The sequence below is a fragment of the Narcine bancroftii genome, chromosome 9, assembly GCF_036971445.1.
Source record: "Narcine bancroftii isolate sNarBan1 chromosome 9, sNarBan1.hap1, whole genome shotgun sequence".
NCBI classification, from domain to species: Eukaryota; Metazoa; Chordata; class Chondrichthyes; order Torpediniformes; family Narcinidae; genus Narcine; species Narcine bancroftii.
The window spans coordinates 82,472,978-82,493,703 of NC_091477.1; the positions used below are offsets into that span (position 1 = coordinate 82,472,978).

Genomic DNA, 20,726 nt, shown 5'->3' on the forward strand with positions numbered 1-20,726 from the left:
CGGTTCAAATCCTGCGCTATCTGTAAGGAGCTTGTAGGTTCTCCCCTTGTCTGTGTGGGTTTTCTCCGGGGGTTCCAGTTTCCTCCCACATTCAAAATGTACTGTTGTAGGTTAATGGGGTATAAATTGGGCGGCATAGACTTGTGGGCCGAAATGGCCTGTTACCATCCTGGTATGTCTAAAATATAAATAAATTAATAGAATGGGAGATAGTTTGAGGTTAACTGCTCATTTTAAACCTGATCAAAGGTCAAAAGGGAGATGGAGAGTACGCAAGTGGATAAAGGGAAGATGTAGATGCGTAACATGATCAAGGGGTGTATCTGTTCCTCTTCTTCCATTTCAAATGGACCAAAATTCCTCCTTGCTGAGCCACATGGGTAAGATACCCCAACAATAATTTAAATTATCACCACGTGCTAGGAGACAGATTTCCCCACAGATTTCTGGCATGTTAAATCTTCTCCATCCTCACTCATTCTCCATCAGTGCAAGGTGCAAAGCCAATATTAGCGAAAAGCAGGGGAATTCTCCTGATCTCCTGGTTAACATCAAAAACTGAGAACTGATTATCTTGCCATTTACTTCATTTCAGTTTATGGTCAATTGCTCTGTGTTCATTTTCAGCTTTGCTTTATATATTGGCTGGAAAGCATTTTGAGAATATTTTATGAAAAGATTTGATTCTTCAAGGAGATAACTTGTGCATCATATTCAACTTGATCTGGTTACATCCAACTTCATGCTACCCCAGATAAGCTGAGGGGGGTAAATTTATCAGAATCCTCTTCATGGTGAAGAGCATTCTGTCCACATCTGAAGTTTTTAACTTCTTTTCAGTTTTACTCTGTGGGTGACAGAGAATTTTCTCTGTCAAAATTATATTCCCGATCCAGCTATTTACTTTGAATTAGATTTCAATTGTGCAGCTTGAATCAAAGAATGTAAGCTGTTATTGACCCATTCTTAGTATAAAATGCAACATTTCCATTAAGTAAAATAAACTTGCATATGAGCTTTTGAGTTATTGTGAATGGCAATACTTGTCATCATTTGCTCACAAGGTCTTGATACCCTCTAGTGGTAACTGTAAAGGTTGTTTCCAACTGATCCAAACATTTTTTTTAACAAATTAAAGGCAGGGTTGCATTTAAATCACTATCATTCTTTTGTGGAACAAGGAACAATTTCAGGGATAACAAATATCACCCAAGTATTTAACACTTCCAGCCTACTCTCAAACAGTTGGAAGGGCTCATTTATGAAACACTTGCAAAGCTACCAAGAGGCACAAGTTACAAGAGATCTGTTCACTATTACTCCAGGATCAGTTTCTCAAACCCTCTTGAGCCTTCAAAGGTGAAATTCTGAGAGTTCGGAGTTAGTCTATTGGGATTAAGCCTTCTTGCTTTCCCCTGGCAATAATTGATGCTGTTAAACAACAAATAAAAACTGTATCAAAGTGATATTAAACCTATCTATTCCAGAACTGAGGTAAATCTCCACCGTATAGTCTTGATAGACCTTCACAGGTTCCCAACATCCCTTTTCTTCATTCCCTAACTGACTCATGGATGCCAATATTTTTCAGCCTCATTGAATGTTAGTTTCTACAGTCCTCATCTCCCGCACTCCTGCCTCATTCAGGAGTTTGAAATTTGCTCCCATATATGGGCTCTTCCACCTCATGATGTGGTTACAACCACTGCATTCCATCAGGACCTTGCTCCTACATAATTAGTTCGCTTTCCTTCCTGGATTCTCTCTAATCCCAGATGAGGCAAAAAGACTCAGAAACCTGGCCAGGAATCCTTGGCAAGCATGGTGTCGGCAAGTGCAATGACAAAGGGTGCCTCCTGTTGGAACTCTGCGCAGAACAGCGGCTTGTCATTACTAACACCCTTTTCCAGCAGAGAGACAGCCTGAAGACTACCTGGATGCATCCCCGATCCAAACACTGGCCCCTCCTGGACTACGTTCTGGTGAGAGGAAGAGACAAACGAGATGTGCTCCACACCAGGGTCATGCCCAGCGTGGAATGCCACCCTGACCACCGGCTTGTTCGCTGCAAGCTCAACCTTCACTTCAAGCCAAAGTTCAAGAACAGTGGAGCCCCCAGAAAGAGGTTCAATGTTGGAAACTTGCAGTCAGACGTAGTGAGAGGAAACTTCCAGGCAAACCTCCAAACAAAGCTCGAGGATGCAAACTGCCTCACGGAGACGTCTCCTGAAACCCTCTGGGATCAGCTGAAAACGGCCATACTGCAATCCACTGAAGAGGTACTGGGCTTCTCCTCCAGGAAAAACAAGGACTGGTTTGATGAAAACAACCAGGAAATCCAGGAGCTGCTGGCAAAGAAGCGATCTGCCCACCAGGCTCACCTTCCAAAGCCTTCCTGGCCAGAGAAAAAACGAGCCTTCCGTCTCGCATGCAGCCACCTTCAGCGCAAACTCCGGGAGATCCAAAATGAGTGGTGGACTAGCCTCGCCAAATGAACCCAGCTTAGCGCCAACATTGGCGACTTCAGGGGTTTTTATGAGACACTAAAGGTGGTGTATGGCCCCTCACCCCAAGTGCAATGCCCTCCGCGCAGCTCAGACAGCGAAGTCCTCCTCAGCGACAAGATCTCCATCCTCAATCGATGGTCAGAACACTTCCAATCCCTTTTCAGTGCCAACCGCTCAGTCCAAGAATCCACCCTGCTCCAGCTCCCTCAACAACCCTTGAGGCTAGAGCTGGATGAGGTCCTTACCCGGGAAGAGACATATAAGGCAATTGAGCAACTGAAAAGTGGCAAAGCAGCAGGTATGGATGGAATCCCCCCAGAGGTCTGGAAGGCTGGCAGAAAAGCTCTGCATACCAAACTGCATGAGTTTTTCATGCTCTGCTGGGACCAAGGAAAGCTGCCTCAGGACCTTCGTGATGCCATCATCATCACCCTGTACAAAAACAAAGGTGAGAAATCAGACTGTTCAAACTATAGGGGAATCACGCTGCTCTCCATTGCAGGCAAAATCTTCGCTAGGATTCTCCTTAATAGACTAATACCTAGTGTCGCCGAAAATGTCCTCCCAGAATCACAGTGTGGCTTTCGCGCAAACAGAGGAACTACTGACATGGTCTTTGCCCTCAGACAGCTCCAAGAAAAGTGCAGAGAACAAAACAAAGGACTCTACATCACCTTTGTTGACCTCACCAAAGCTTTTGACACCGTGAGCAGGAAAGGGCTTTGGCAAATACTAGAGCGCCTCAGATGCCCCCTCAAGTTCCTCAACATGGTTATCCAACTGCACGAAAACCAACAAGGTCAGGTCAGATACAGCACTGAGCTCTCCGACCCCTTCTCCATTGACAACGGCGTGAAGCAAGGCTGCGTCCTCGAACCAACCCTCTTTACTATCTTCTTCAGCATGATGCTGAAACAAGCCATGAAAGACCTCAACAATGAAGATGGTGTTTACATCCGGTACCGCTTGGATGGCAGTCTCTTTAATCTGAAGCGCCTGCAAGCTCACACCAAGACACAAGAGCAACTTGTCCGTGAACTACTCTTTGCAGATGATGCCATTTTAGTTGCCCATTCAAAACCAGCTCTCCAGCGCATGACGTCCTGTTTTGCGGAAACTGCCAAAATGTTTGGCATGGAAGTCAGCCTGAAGAAAACTGAGGTCCTCCATCAGCCAGCTCCCCACCATGACCACCAGCCCCCCACCCCCCCACATCTCCATCAGGCACATAGAACTCCAAATGGTCAACCAGTTTACCTACCTCAGCTGCACCATTTCATCTGATGCAAGGATCGACAAAGAGATAGACAACAGACTCGCCAAGGCAAATAGCGCCTTTGGAAGACTACACAAAAGAGTCTGGAAAAACAACCACCTGAAGAAACACACAAAGATCAGCGTGTACAGAGCCGTTGTCATACCCACGATCCTGTTCGGCTCCGAATCATGAGTCCTCTACCGGCATCACCTACGGCTCCTAGAACGCTTCCATCAGCACTGTCTCTGCTCCATCCTCAACATTCATTGGAATGACTTCATCACCAACATCGAAGTACTCAAGCTGGCAGAGTCCACAAGCATCGAATCCATGCTGCTGAAGACCCAACTGCGCTGGGTGGGTCACGTCTCCAGAATGGAGGACCATCGCCTTCCCAAGATCGTGTTCTATGGTGAGCTCTCCACTGGCCACTGAGACAGAGGTGCAGCAAAGAAGAGGTACAAGAACTGCTTAAAGAAATCTCTTGGTGCCTGCCACATTGACCACCGCCAGTGGGCTGATATCACCTCCAACAGTACATCTTGGCGCCTCAAAGTTCGGCGGGCAGCAACCTCCTTTGAAGAAGACCGCAGAGCCCACCTCACTGACAAAAGACAAAGGTGGAAAAACCCAACACCCAACCCCAACCAACCAATTTTCCCTTGCAGCCGCTGCAACCGTGCCTGCCTGTCCCGCATCGGACTTGTCAGTCACCAACGAGCCTGCAGCAGACGTGGACATACCCCCCCATAAATCTTCGTCCGTGAAGCCAAGCCAAAGAAAAAAGAATTCCATCAGGACCTTGCTCCTACATAATTAGTTCACTTTCCTTCCTGGATTCTCTCTAATCCCAGATGAAATTGCTTAAATGGCTCCACACACCTTCAATCTCTTGCTTTCAGAATTCCTGAATGTTTTACTATGTCATCTTCCACCCCAACCCAACAAGAAACATACCCTCCTCATACAATTTAGTCTTAATGTGAATAATAATGTCAGAACAGCCCACCCAGACATTATGGCATCCCAGACCCTGCAAATCATAGACTCAGTATTATGCTATTAATCAGCCTCCTCCACCCCCACTACATAGTTTTCATTGTTCCCAAAAAGCTCAAGTATAACAATCTCAAGCTCCATGGTCCTTGAAATCCCAGCCCAATAATCATTAATGTGTTACATCCTTCACAGGTGAGTTGTGAAAAACATCAACACTCACACTGTCTCCCAAACACTTCCAGGACACAGGCACTTATATCTTTATGGACAAAAATGCTATCAGTCTATCTTCTTATGCTCTAAGTCTAGATCCACCAAAACAGACTCACCTGATCTAATGAAAAAACCTAACTTTGCTTAATCCACTGAATAACTCCAGCCGCCCTATAATTATCTAATTTGTGCACAAGCCCCTCACAGGTGCCATGCATACTCACAAAATGTGGCTGATCCTCCAAAGCCTAACATTCACTGAAATTATAAACTTAAAGCAAAAGCATTGGGAGCCATGATCTCACATTTTTTTATGGTAAAACACCTGCTGTGTTTCTAATCGGGTCTTTGTATTGGTTCGCTGTTTTTATACTGTAATTAAGCTTTACTCCTGATAAAACTGTTTAAAAATATAATATTTCAAATAAAAGTAGTTTTGACAAATATACCCATGTTTGGCTAGTTTTTAACCCGTAGTTATAATGTCCCCAGTCAGACGAATCTCACAGCTGCGGGTGTTGTTGACAACTGACAGTATTCTAAATCTATTTTAGATATTATAACATTTTAAAATGAACCTCCATCATGTGGGTGGTCACGCTATAAATATTCACATCTCAATATTCCTACTTCACATGGTAGCTTTTGAAAATTAATGAGATATTGTTACATGCATGTGTTCTGGCATCGGTAATTCATGAAAATACTGCCTTGTGGGGCAGTGTGACTTAACTCAAATCAAGCCCATGTCACTAATTATCATCTGTGGGTTGAAGGAATTTCAAATCCTACAGTGACTGCAGATCAAATGAACACGAATCATGCACATTTGACAGATATATAATCACAAAAAATTAACTGGACCCATTTATTATAACACTGCTATTTTAATGGTCCTCCTTATGTGATTACAGAAATTCCACAACTGTGTAAATTGAAGGACCACTTAATCGACAAAACTTTCACAAGTTGCTGAAACTGTTTTACGATACAAAACGTTAATTCCTGTTCTTTTTTTACTCACATTTATTGAGATACATTTCGTAAATACTTAATAGTCACTTAATGACTCATTCAGAACCACAATATTTATATTTGTAACTTTTACAACTTTTACTCTGGGCCTTTCAGTGTTCGGCATTGCTCTCAAAGTTCAGTCAATGTTGGCACTACGTAAAACATTGACAGGTCAATTTCCTCCGCACCTCTGGTTTATTAAGAGGAAAATCTGCCCCAAATAATATAACACCACCATACATTTGATAACTTTGGCACAACTAATAGCTATGGGATATCCTCAACTTACGTTACTGCCAACAAACTTCTGAAACAGTTAACACTGAAAAGATTTTAAATCCTGAATTTCCTGCAGCTTGCCTGGTTCTTAATGGTCAGCTCCACTGACACCATGAGTTAAATACAAAAAGGAGGACATACACTTATTTTAAAGCATATCTTTCATAACCTCAGGACATTTCAAAGTATTTACAGCCAGAAATAATTGTGAAGTACAGTCACTATTGCAAGATGGGAATCTTGCAGTCAATTTGCACAAGGGCCAATGCAATTCACTCATTCTTTTAGTGATGTCGATTGATGAACAAATGCTGCCCAGGACAACAGGATTTTGATTTTCTGTTTTTCAAAGTAATGCAATGAGATGTCATGCATTCGCCTTAGAGAATAAAGGGGGCTCAGTTTAATATTTTATCTGAAAAGTTGAACATCCAACTCTCCAGCCCTTGCAGAGTTCAGTATAATCAATGTTCATCCATCCAAATAGTTACCATGAAAAGGATTAGTTTGAAGATCATAGCCAGAAATTTGGATCTATGTACATTAGAAGAGATGTGTGAGTGGAACTGTGTTTGTTAAGATCGAGACAACGTAAATTTTAATAATCTTAAGATTATTTAATTACAGTATTTGTATCTATAGATAAAAGCATGATTATGGTTCTCAGGAGCAGAGCAGGTGAAGGCAGACAGCGTTGATGATGGTGAGGAGGAGGATTCTTTGTCAGTTACTCAATTCAAGTCAAATGGGATCCCAAGTGTGAACTAGCCTGATTCATCCTGTGCCTTTACATAAAAAGTATTACACAATTGTCAGTGAGGGAGAAGAAATTAGTCCGGGGCTAAAACCACTGCTTTTCCTTTTCCTTAAAATTGTGAAATTCATTGCAAATAAGTCAGCCATAGTTGTATAGAGAAACCCTTGCAGTTCATCAGCCTAGAAATTCAATCACCTCACATAACAAAGCACGGAAGAAACCAAAACTTGACTGCTTCACAGGGAAGGAGGCCCTTAAACTTTGAGCAGAGTCCTAGGGGGTCTACTGAAAAACAAGTTTGAGAATGGCTACTCTAGAATGTCAAGACTTTTACAGGTTAACAAAAAAAAACAATTTTTCTACCTATTTCCTCCAATATTTATCTTTAAAACAAATTCCCAGAGTCATTTTTGGCCTTTGAAGAAGCATTAAACTGTGATTGCTTTCTCTTCTCGCCAGCATTTATTGCATGAGTCTACAAGGAAATTGACTGAATTATCTTGGATACAGAATATAACACATTCCTGCCCAGATTTATTTTTAAATCTTTTTCTCATCCCTATCACTTAGTTTAATTTTTCAAGTGATGGTTGCTTTCTTGAACCTTGTAATCAAGATCAGTTTATGAAAATTGCTTCAGGTGTCTTATTTTGAAATTAGCAGACAACATAGCAAGTAGTAATGCCAGTAGTTAAAATGCTGAATTAAACTAATGTTAGCTATGTTCCACAAATGGAAACTACTGTTTAGTACATTGCTATCCAATTATATAATAATTTAAAAAAAACAGTTGTGTGGGCATATATGAGAAATCCTATGGCAGTAAATCATTAGATTGACTTCATCCTTCATAGTTCACATAAAAAGACTTGCAGCTATCAGTCATATTATGGAGTATATTTCTGAATGGATTCTTTGAGATTCTGTCTGTGGCTTTCCATCTTATAATTCATCCTCTGAGCTTTTGCCATTTAAATATTATCCAAGTGCAGCAAGATTTATTATGAATCATATAAACCTTTTCTCTTTCTTCATTGCTGTCATTATACTTAAATTGAAATTAACTGTTGTTCACTTAAAAAAAATTCCAAATAATCTCCCCTCACTGTGTTTAGTGGCCATATTCTGTAGATGAAACATATTCACTTCAATGGTACTTACACTTTGTAGGTGAAATAATTTCAAATGATTTAGCATTCTGTGAATTAAATAAAAACTGTTCACAATTTGCAGTTTTCTGACAAAATTTCACTGCTAGCACTGCCATGCAAAACAGTAGGAGTTTTGCAATCTGTCAAAAATACAAGCTGGAACAGAATACAAAGATTCGATCACTGTTGATGGATCACATTTTTGTTGGTAAATTTTCTCCCCTCTTTGCTTTTATTGCCATGGCATTCTTCTGCCTTATAGATACGGTAGCATTCTTTTCTGTTCTGAGCTCGGAGCTGTGGATTTTTTATCTCTTCGACCATTGAGCTTGGGAACCAACCTTTCTCTCCATCGTGCAAGCGATCTCCTAATATCCAATCTGATGGACCAGACACACAGAGACAAGTTCATTTATATCAAAGCTTATTCATTTATCAGAACAAATAAAAATTTCATGATGCTGGTTTTTCTTGTTTAATTTTTTTTTAATAAAATTTGAAGACTTTTCTTTTTGAAGTGAGAGATTTTAAATGACAGTAGCACATTATTCACATTTGTACCCTTTACCAGCATGTTGATGCTTATGGCATTTATAACACTGATGAGAAACAATGAATCCCTTCTTGCACAAATGTAGCACAGGATGGGATGGAGAGTGATGGCAATGGTGACAAACTAGCCTTAAACCTACAATCTTTTAAAATATTTGAGAGAAATTTAAAACAAATCCATTTGTATAATCCAATTATACTTTCGTTAATGATATTCATCACTGAATCCTTAAAACCCCAGATATAAATGCTTTATTCATTGAAGATAATTGTCATGCAAATAAATATTTTAAAACTTACTTACAATGAGAAATAATCTGCCTCTCATGTGTTATAACATGTTAACACATTAAACTTGGGTTATCAGGCAATATTTCATGATCATGTCTTGTAATAACACGGCAGACAGGACAGAATTTTGAGGTGTTCAGAGAGTGTGGTAGACTAATAATCAGTTTGTCATTCACTTGCAGTTTGAAATTTCAATAGCACCAGGCTATTCCTGAAACCTCATGGAATATCATGGCAATACCCCTCATGGTAGTGAGAGAAGGCTACTTTACATGTATGGCCACTTCATTGGCAATGAAAATCCTGGAAATATTACATAGCCATGCACATATCCTATATCTTCCAAGATTCTACTAAACAATTGACAGAGAAACAGAACAAGAACAATGATCTACAGGTCCCATTTTATTTTTCAAAGTTGGGCACATGGACCACAAATTCTCAATATGACAGAGTTTAATTTCCAGACATATTCTTGTAGTCACACATGAACTTTGTATCACAATGCCTTCACAGAACTATACATTCCTTTTCCAACTCCTATCTTCACTCTTCCCCAACTTCACATTAATTAACCACACATTTTAATTGGCTTCCAAACTCCATTTATACCCAAGCCAAACCCGTAGTTTAAGATGACATTCTACCATTCTGTCCAATAAACTCTTTCATGCAAAACTTGCTCATCCCATTGCTGGTTCAGATCAACGTTGTCCTTCCTGGCTGACAACTCACCATGAACCAAGCCTTTTTTACCCCCTTCCACCACATAAATGAGAGTTTTCATCAAAAACTGTCATGCAAATCATCATCTTAAAGTATTACAATAATTGGATAAATGCTTTTTTTCAACTTATTAATTACAAAGAGAATTTTGAATCTAAGAATGTTGTTAGACTCTGTAAATTTTGGCACTCCCAAAACATATGGGATCAGTGAAGGTTCAAAAATGTTACACTTCTCACATAGTGGATCAATATCTGCATAAAATTGGGATAATTGGCTGTGTTGTAAGATTAAATCTTTTTGGTTGGAAATTGGTAATTTATTAAAAAAAATAATTGGAGTTAAATTCCTACAGTCTCCAATGTTATTTTGATTGGGTAATATTAAGGAGTTAAACCCAAATTAAAATTGAATATGTTTCAAGTGAAATTTGTACAAATTGCTTTAGCAATAGCTAGAAAATGTATTGCAATAACTTGGAAGTCGGATATAAATTTGAGAATGGAGAGATGGCAATGCAGAAGTTCAGAGTCCCATACTTCTAGAAAAAATTACATAATTTAAGAGATAAATATCATATAATTTGCAAAATATGGAGCTCATCTTTACCAAGTGTGGATATGAATATTTAAATGAAACTCTGATATTCCCTTTCTCCTAAAATAAGTCTCCATATACTACAAGAAGTTTTACAATATGGGGTGCTTCTGTTGAGGGTCTTGATCTATATCTTTTCTTTTTTTGTTCTTTTTCTTTTGTTGGGGGTTATAGGGGGAGTGAGGGAGGCGGACTAATGGGGTCTTTTTTCTATATATATCACATGTATTGGTAATATAAAATAATTGAATTTTTTGTGATATTAAAATTTATATTTTTTAAAATTAGATAATTTAAATTTGGACACATGTGTTCTATGTACCACATTAAATTGTATCAAACAGTGTCTTGCACAAAATGAAGAATCATTAATCAAGCTGAGAGTAGAGACCATCTGAAAATGTTATGTTCAAATCTCATTCCCAATTGTTCTTATTCCCAGCCATTGAGGCTGATCTTAAATCCAATAAATCATTCAGATTTTATCAACTATTTTTAAGATCAAAATAGAACCATGTCCATTAATTGCCTTGTTTGATTTTTCACATGAGCCTCTCTCTGCAATTCAGGTGAAAGTTTTAGCCTTTACCACGCTGATAGCCAGACAACAATTTTAATGTAATGGAAAGATGACTCTTCACCTACCCATACACAGTGGTTGCATGATGTAATGTCTATTTAGAAAATTAGATACAACATTAAAGATAGAAAGTTTCAATTGTAAAGATGTGGGGCCCATTCATAGAATGCTATCATGATTGGAAGAATTAAGAATTTTGAATGTTCCAGAGATTCTCTATCCGGTGTCTGGAGGTCGCTATCCGGTCAATAATTCCACTTTTCTTTTTACAAAGGTTACATTGATTAGAGGGAGGTGGTAGATTAGATTTCATTTTTTTTCTTTTTATCAATTTTTATTTGGATTAACTTGACAAATATGGGTTTCAACACGGTTATCATAGATTAATTCAATAACTTGTTTCTTATGTGGATTAAGGAACTGTCGAATGTATTTCCCTCTTTTTTTTTGTACCTGGATGTATATGAGATGACCTGTTATGTGTTTTCCTTAAAAGTTTGTGTGTGTTTATATGTTAAACTCAATAAAAATATTTAAAAGAGAATGTTGTCTGACTCATCTCGAGCTGATTAATTCACTAACTTTCCTGATTATTTTAATCTCCTATTTCCAATCCTTCATTACATTATGACCTACTTTTTTTTAGTTGCCATGACATTTTTTCCTTTGAGAAATAGGTAGAAATTGCATAATCCAGAATTTGTTCAGCTTTGAGAGGAACAGCTCTCACAAAGTAGGCGCCTGAAGCAAACACAAGGCTCTTTATTTACACATACAAATTTCTGAATACCTTATCTTTTGATAACAAAACAGCATGTGCAGTTAGAAGTAATATTGCCTGTCACTTTGGAATATTAGAAAATCACTTTGGTGACTGATAAATAAGTACGACATGATCCTGTATCCTGAAGGTCAAGAATGCAAGAATGGTACAGTGACTAACTAGCCTATCTGAACTTCTTTGGGGTATTAAAAGGAACTGAGGCAACCACATGATCACAAGAAAAATATATAGACTCCATGTGGACAACTGAATCACAGTCAGAATCAAACAAGAGCTATTGAAGCTGTGAAGCAGCCGCTCTCTTAATGGCACTGCTATGCTCTCTCCACTGATGTGTATGACTTCCTGGGAATCTTTGGACCATGACAGTATAAAATAGAGAAGCAGCATTTTGGATGCTATTGAGAATCTCAAAACCATGCTTCAGGAGCACACAAACGACCTCTGTTATCTCTTGAAACAAAGGAGCAACTCACAAACTATCCAGCTACCCACTCTGCCAGTCTCTATCTGCCTCATCTGTGATAGAATTTGCAGTTTCATTTTAGCCTCATCAGCAACTTCAGACCCTACAAAGCCAGAGCAGAAGTATACGTCACCCTCGTCCTTGAGGGACTTGCATGAGAAGAAAATGTGTAAAGGCCATGTTCAGTGTCTGAATAAAATTGAACAAACTGAATTATAATGGGGAAAATATCAGTAACTTCAGGGAACTTGCAGGGGAAAAAAAAACTAGAAAATGTTTCCTGGTCCATTGATTGCAAATAGGTGAGAGAGCTTTTCATTTTTTACACAAAAAGTCAAATGAACATTAGAAAGATTGTTTCTCTTGCTTGCATCACCATTCATTAATATCATGCTTGATATTTTACCTCACCATTAGATTCACTTAGTATCCAAAAACCTATCAATCTCTCCAAAAATTCCGTATTCTGGGGTGTGGAAAGTCTTCAGTTGTGGACTCTTTGTTCTGAAACTGATGACTGGTTCCAGACAACCAAGTCAGGAGACATATTATTCCTACCTTTTCTGGCAAGTCCCTTGAGAAATTTAAAAGTTTCAATAAGATCACCTCTGATTTTCTTAAACCTTTGCAAGTAAAGGCCCAGGCGACTTGATCTTTTTCCTCATAGGATAGAAAATGTGCTGTCCCTAACTCCTCCCAATGAATCTGATAACCCTGCACTCCCCCTATTGCAAATAAACTCTCTTGTACTTCTAAGAAAGGGAGAATGTTCACTAGGGTTCTATACTGTCAGCCAATGGTTGTGATGCACTGAGGTAGCAGCAAACAAGCACAAACTCAAAAGACTGTACAGCAGGCTTTATTCCAGTAAAAGTCTGAACACCAGTTCAGGCCTTGGTGGGTCCCCATGTGACTGGCTCAGGAGGGGCTGGCTCAGGTTTATATTCAGGTCGGCTGATTGACAGCTGGCCAGGTGGAATCAGCACCTTACGTGGTCTTGCTGCAGGTACAGAGATCACCCCCTGCAGTGTCATGACAATGGTCTTAACTCTTGTATGCAAATTAATTTGCAATAAAGACCAACATACCATTTTCTTACTTGCTTGGTATGCCTGCAAGTAAACTTTCAGTCATTTGATGACAAGAACACCCTGGTCCCTCTGAATGGCAACCCCCTTTTATTAATTCCCATTTAAAATGAATTCTGTGTTCAATCTTATAGGTCTTCTCCATAAAATAGTAAATTTGCCTTTTTTTCTGTTGAGCCACCTCTAATGTGGCTTTGCACCATTTTAAAAAATCTAGAGAGAGTGTTAGGTTCCTGGAATGGGCTGCCAGGGATGGTGGAGGATGCAGATATAATTGTACCATTCAAGACAGTTTTAGATGGATACATGAATATGAATAGAGGGATATATATCATGTACATTGAGCAGCGATGTAGATTAATTTCCCATCGTGTATGGTACAGACATGATGGGTCGAAGGGTCTGTTCCTATGCAGCACTGTTTCATGTCCTATCTTCTAAGTGGCAAAGATAACAGACAGGAAAGTGAAGTAATGTTTATTCAGACTTACAGACAAATAAAGTCTAAGATCAATGGGAATTTTCTATTGGTTGTGCTCAATCCTAAATTCAGAATTGTTTAGCCTCAGAATTACTGCATACAGCATACTGCTACAAGGTAGAGTTAATGAAGTCAGAACAGAACTTTTGCAGTTAGACAAAGAGGAAGGGTGAAGTAGCCATTCCCCCACAGAAGTTAGCCAGGTGGACTTGTGATAAACCACTGTAATGCTGTGATTGGCTACTGCCAGCTGGTCATGCCCTCCGAGATCGATCCACAACCCCTTGCATGCTCCCCATTCATTCACCCAGCATCAGTCGATGAGGCTGGCTGCTGCTCCAGTCTATAGTCAATAAATCCTATCCGTTTCACAACCTCAGTATTTTGTGGTAATTGATGGTGAATCAGTACTCTAGAAACAGGAACAGCAATCAGGGAAATGAACTGAGCACTCACTGGGAGTTGGGTTTCATTCAATTGTTGATGGATTGATGCCCTAGGGCTGTCATGAATGTTGGAACCATGGAACCAGAGAACACTACAGTGCAAAAACAGGTCATTTGGCCTATCTAACCTGCTTGTATTTGTTCTATCTATGCCCCTTATAAATTTTCCCTCATTCTTCTATGTCCCAGGGAATAAAGTTCTAAAATATTTAACCTTTTCCAGTAACTTAGTTCCTCAAATCCCAGCAACCTGCAAGCAAATCTTCTCTGCACTCTTTCAAATTTATTGATATCTATCCTGTAATTAGGTGATGAAAACTGCACACAATATTCCAAATTTGCAGATATTCACAGGGTTCATCTCTTCCAAGGAGAGACAGGAAGAGCGAGGTAACCTTGTGTCCACTATTGCATTTCATTATGGAATATGGAACTGGTTTGTTTGTACAAACAACAATCCCTACTCAGAACTTCAGCAAATCAGGCAGGAATCTCATTACAAAGACTACTATCAATTTAGAGAAAAGTGGGTGTCAGACTGTAGATTATGTTTGCTGACAATAACACTGGTCGCTCACAACTGCCGACTACTAGAGCCATCAGAGGGATCTGATTCTCCATTTCTTCAAATGATAATTTATTAGGTTTTGTGTGCCTTCTTCATTCAGCACAGTTAACATAGTGGTTAGTGCAATGTCATTACAACTCCAAAAATTGGGACCAAGGTCCAAATCCTCCACTGTCTGCAAGGAGCTTGTACATTCTTCCCATGTCTGCATGGGTTTCCTCTGGGTGCTCCAATTTCCTCTCACTGTTCAAAAACATGGCAGGGTATTGAAAATCTGCACCAACCAACTAGCTGGAGTGTTCATGGTTATTTTCAGCCTCTCATTGCTGCAGTCAAAGGTTCCCACCTGCTTCAAAAGGGCATCAATCATCCCGGTACCCAGGAAGAGTAGTGTGAGCTGCCTCAATGATTACTGCCCAGTAGCACTAACTTCTACTATGATGAAATGCTTTGAGAGGTTGGTCATGGCCAGAATTAACACGTATCTAAGCAAAAATCTGGACCTGCTGCAATCCGCCTATTGTCACAATCGCTCCATAGCGGATGCAATATCTCTGGCTCCCCAATCAGCTCTGGATGACCTCGAAAACAGCAATTTCATACATACGGCTGCTTTTCATCGACAACAGCTCAGCCTTCAATACAATTATTCCCACAGTGCTGGTCAAGAAGCTACAACTCTAGGCCTCTGTACCCCCCTTCTACAACTGGATCCTTCACTTTCTCATCGGAAGACCACAGTCGTACAAGTTGGAAACAATTTCTCCTCCTCACTGATTATCAACACAAGTGCACCCCAAGGATGTGTGCTTAGCTCACTTGCTCTACTCATTATACATCCATGACTGTGTGGCCAGGCACAATTCCACTGCTATCTACAACTTTGCCAATGACACCACCATTGTTGGCAGAATCACAAACGACAATGAGGAAATGTACAGGAGGGAGATAGATCAGCTCACTAAATGGTATAACGACAACAACCTTGTGCTCAACATCAGCAAAACCAAGGAGATGATTGTGGACTTAAAGAGGAAGTCAGGGGAACATGACCCAGTCCTCATCAAGGGCTCAGTAGTAGAGTGGGTCAAGAGCTTTAAATTTCTGGGTGTCAACATCTCTGAAGATCTTTCCTGGAATCTCCAGGTTAATACAATCACAAAGAAGGCTCGTCAACGGCTATACTTTGTGAGGTGTCTGAGGAGATTCAGTATGTCACCAAAAACTCTCATAAACTTTCTCAGGTGTACTGTGGAGAGCATTCTGGCTGGTTGTATCACTGCTTGGTATGGAGGCACCAACTGTCAGGACAAGAATAAATAAACTCCTGAGGGTTGTTAACTTGACCTGTGACATCAAAGCCACCAGACTTAACTCCAACAAGGATATCTACATAAGGTGGTGTCTTTAAAAAACAGCCTCTATCTCAAAGACCCCACCATCAGGAAAAGTGTGCAGAAGCCTAAAGAAGAGCACTCAAAGGCACAAGGACAACTTCTTCCCCACTGCCATCAGATTCCTGAATAATGAACCAAAGACACTGCCTTATTTTCTGTGCACTATTATTTTTATTTTTTTATAGTAAGTTGAAAGGTGGTTTATAATATGAATGTTTCCTCTATGATGCCGCTGCAAAACACCATCTTGTTCATGAAAATAAATCCTGATTCTGAGTCTGAGGTTGTAGATTATTTGGGTGTCATTGGGCGGCACGGGCTCATGGCCCGAACGGGTCTGTTACCATGCTGAATGTCTATATTTAAATTTTTTTAATGTTTAAATTTAAAATTCTCCAACAAAGTGGCCTCATTTGGTAACTTTACCACCAGCCCCAATTGTTAAGGAAACTCTCTTATTCACATCTCCAGTGTGCAATAATTTTACAAAAAATACAAAAGCAAAGAAGAATTATTCTCATTATTTTCCAAACTGTTGACCTGCTTAATTAACTACCACGTGGGCACAGTGTGTGATAAATCCAGAGATGCATCAAGTATAAAGTTATTTCATAATACAGTAAAACCCCTGTTATCTGGAATTCAAGCAATCAGCAACCTTGAGCAATTGGTATAAATAAATAAATAAATAAATAGATAGATAGATAGATAGATAAATAAATAAATAAATAGGTTGATAGATAAATAAATAAATAAATAAATAGATGGGAAGAAAGAATTAAAAATAAATAAAAAATAAAATTGTAAAAGTAAATGTTCTTTGAGGTAACATATATACCTTTGATGAAGAGGGGAGCGAACATTCAGCCAGCAGAGTGCCTTGGTCATGCTTTGCTCATAGCAGCTGTTTGAATAAAGTTTGAATAAAATTGTGTTTGAATAAAATGGCGTCACCCAGGATGAAGAGCTGGTTGATGCCGCTCGCCATTGGGGTGAATCTCTTATAGTGACCCCCTTATCCCTGCTTTGTAAGAGTCTTTATCATTTTTTGTATATTATTAAGTATACAATATTAAGTAAAGAAGTTGGGGGGGGCCTATTTATCTATAATGTTATTGTTGGTCTTTCGGGTGGCTCCATGGAGAGAGAGAGAAACCAGCAGATGCAGCAACAGTTAAATATTTTCAAAGAATGTAACTGAAAATAATGAAAAATGCTGAAAGGTTTATTTAATCAAGTCCAGTATAGTACTTTTGTCTTTTAAACTGTTTATTTTTAATGCAGGTTATTAGTTAGGCATTGTAACCAGAAAACTAATTTATCTGGAATCTACCAATCCCCGTAGGTGCCAGATACCAGGAGTTTTATTGCACTATGATTTTGTAGCTGGACATTTCAACAAAAAATTCTACTTACTATCAGATGTCCATTCAACAACATTGAGAATGTCGGCAGCTTCCAATGAGAGCTCGTCAGGTTCCTGTGCTGTGTACCTCTGGATGCATTGCACCTGAGGACAATCTAGAAAAGATCACCAAGCATTTTTTTTTCATTCCTCTTTTTATTCTTTTCTCAGGTCCTGGCTTCTCTGCCAAGGCCAGCATTAATCATCCATTCATTACTGTTTTTGAGAAGATGGTAAGTTACCTTTCAGAACTACCACAGTGCCATGGTGAAGACACACCCAGAGGTATATGGGAAGAGTTCCAGTATTTGGTGACAATGTTGGGCCAGCAACACACTTCCAAATCAGGACAGTGTATGGCGTGGAGGGGAACTAACCAGGTCGTGTCATTTTCAAATATCAGTAACACATGGGAGATGGTGTTGGAGGAATAGTCTGGGAGAATAACTGTATTTTATGAATAATACTCCCTCAGCCACTGTCTGTCAGAAGTGTTGGGAATTAAAATTTGAGGATGGTGGATGGGACGCAAATCAGATGGGCTTCATTATGTTGGGTAGTATAGAGCTGCTTCAAAAGTTTTTAAAAGTTTGGTAAAGAAAAGAAAATTGCAAATCCTTACCCCAATGCAATGAGCTGGGAGAAACATATTTAGTTCTTCGGTTTGGCATAAGTGCATGAACCCAGCGTTTCTTATCACTCCTGCATAATGAAAATGTGAGCACATAAAATCAGTAAACAATTGAAGACAAGGAGACACCAGCACTGTATTATCTAACAAAATAGGATAATATGCAGTTTTAAACCCCAGAACCCCAAACATGATTAATTGAGAATCATTCTTTGGACAGCCCATTATATTTTCAGAGAAATTTCTTTTTTGACATTTTATAACAAAAGCTATTTTATGCCACATTGTCAAATTTTGACTGATAGTTAAATTGCTATACCCAAATAAAAGGAAGCCATAGTGAATCTGTGACTTTCATAATTTTACATTGAAGGTATTTCTGTTAATTTCAAAAATAATGGAATCATCAAAAAGATAACACAAAAGAGGCATGTGGCCCATCAATTTTTTCATGGGTCAATCTATTCACTTGTGCTCATCCCTCCTTCCCCCAAATTCTTACAATAACGTGCATCATGTATTTATCTAATACTGCTTTGAAGGCATCGATTAAATCTGAATTTATCATGTCATCAAGTATTAAGTTGCGAATCTTAAGTACTTGCATCATGAATTTTTTTTCCCTGGCGTAATGTTTAATCTGTGTTCTTTGACTCAATCTTTTTAGTAATCGGGAATACTTTTGCCATTTTTTTTTCAGCTAAACTGTTTGTGGTTTTAAATTGGTTAAACATGACTCACTGGCTCTGGGCATTCTGTTATAAAACCCAAGATCCTAAATGTGTTATGAACTACTTTTATACTATGTTCCACATCTTATACTATGTCAGGATAACACTCCCAGCTTTTTTTGCCTACTCCTACCCCTACTGCATGCATTAGCTTGTATTGTTTATCCTATTCTTTCGACCAAAGTGCATTATTATACATTGCTGCATTGAATTTTGTTCATTCATTCCACTGGCCAGTATTTCCCTTAATTAAACTTATCACTATTTCCTTATAATTCACATTTTGTGTTGTTTGTAAATTTTAACATAGTATATTACTTCTAAGCCATGTTAATAGGTTTAAAAAAAAAACATATGGTTATTGGGCTAAAGTTATGCGGTGCCTTGGAGCATCTTCCTCCTTTCTCAGATTGGGCTTACTATTTTGTATCCACGCTCTCACTGTCCTGGGTATATCAAAGCTTTGTGTTTGCTCATTAATTTAAAATTCATTACTTAATCACTAACTTAACGTCATTTTACGCAGCTTCAGAAAAGAGTGACAAGAAGCTATATTGCCCTTCGTCATTTCTTGTTAAATTGTAGTTGGCTTCATTTGAACATTATCAACACCAGAGGAAAGCCTTGAGAGAACAATCCACATAAAGTGTGAGAGCATTATGTCAAATGTAATAATTTAGATCATTTTGCACTTTGTGCCTACTCTACCATACAATACAATCATGGATTACTTCAGCACCTTTTTCCTCCATCAACACTCATCTCCCTTGACATTTAAAATATTTAAAAATCTGTCAATCATTTTAGTTACTTTACTTGCTTAGTTGCAATCATAAATTATATCCCAGGTTCTTCTTCTTCTGGCTATCCATCCCGTAGGATAGTGATTGTTCCTTTCAGTCGGTTTGTGGGGAATACCCCATTCCTCAGAAATTAATAGCATGTGCCTGAATGGATTTTAGGTGAGTAGGGTTTGCACAGGTCCAGACCCATCCTATCGACATATCTCTACCAGATCCAGTGGCATGGTGAGGTTCAAGACAGCTGGGGGATGTTCTTTTGCTTGGATGCAAGGGATGCCTTTTCCGCGTTTCATGGCACAGGTTTGTTAGATGGCTGTTGACCTTCGAGAGGATTCATCTGTCCTTTTACAGGTCTTTTTTTTCATCCTGCGGGGTGTCTAGTCACCCTCCACACCAGGCAAGTCTGGTTGGGGAGCCGGTTTAGTCTCCACTCATCTGACAGTTAATGTTGGGTTACATGGTACTAGTTGCACTCAGACAAGTGACCTGACATATGTAATATCCAATGCAATTAAGTGGAGGTAGTAGTTTAATTAACTATTATACTGTATCTTCAGGAGTTAAGTCTATCCTAGCTACAGTGAATGCAAGAAATCAAGACAGACCACTACAATTACAGAATGATCAGAAGAACAGTGGAACACTTGTTATTAAACTAAGCAATATTGTGGATGTGGTACCGGTTGCAAAAATGTTGGATGCACCAAGATTCCAAATGAGGTAGAACTGGGAAGAACTGACAGCATAGCATTTTAAAGAACTTCTATCTTGTATGTTATTGGAATACTGTTTTCATTTTGTTTTCACTGAATACTGAGATGCTGATTTATTTTTGCTTTGCTTCCTTTCAAGACCAAGTGAGATGACAGCCAGGCTTGTTGGACTCAGAGATATTTATCGCTTGCAAAAATAAAAAACTAAGAGAAAAAAAAATGTTATGAAGAGATTAATTTTCCGAAATGGATGTCACAATCTGCACACTGGTGTAAAGGATTTCAA

At 39.1% G+C, this 20,726-nt stretch overlaps 1 protein-coding gene across 1 annotated transcript in view; it reads right to left on the bottom strand.

The window, feature by feature from the left end:
• Positions 1 to 5,818: 5,818 nt before the first annotated feature.
• LOC138742348 (ephexin-1-like) overlaps positions 5,819 to 20,726 on the bottom strand; it is a 73,793-nt gene continuing 58,885 nt past the window's right edge. The window contains 3 exon segments of the mRNA XM_069896647.1: positions 5,819 to 8,561; positions 17,574 to 17,678; positions 18,185 to 18,264. Coding sequence (XP_069752748.1) covers positions 8,362 to 8,561; positions 17,574 to 17,678; positions 18,185 to 18,264 — 385 coding nt within the window. The 3' untranslated portion in view covers positions 5,819 to 8,361.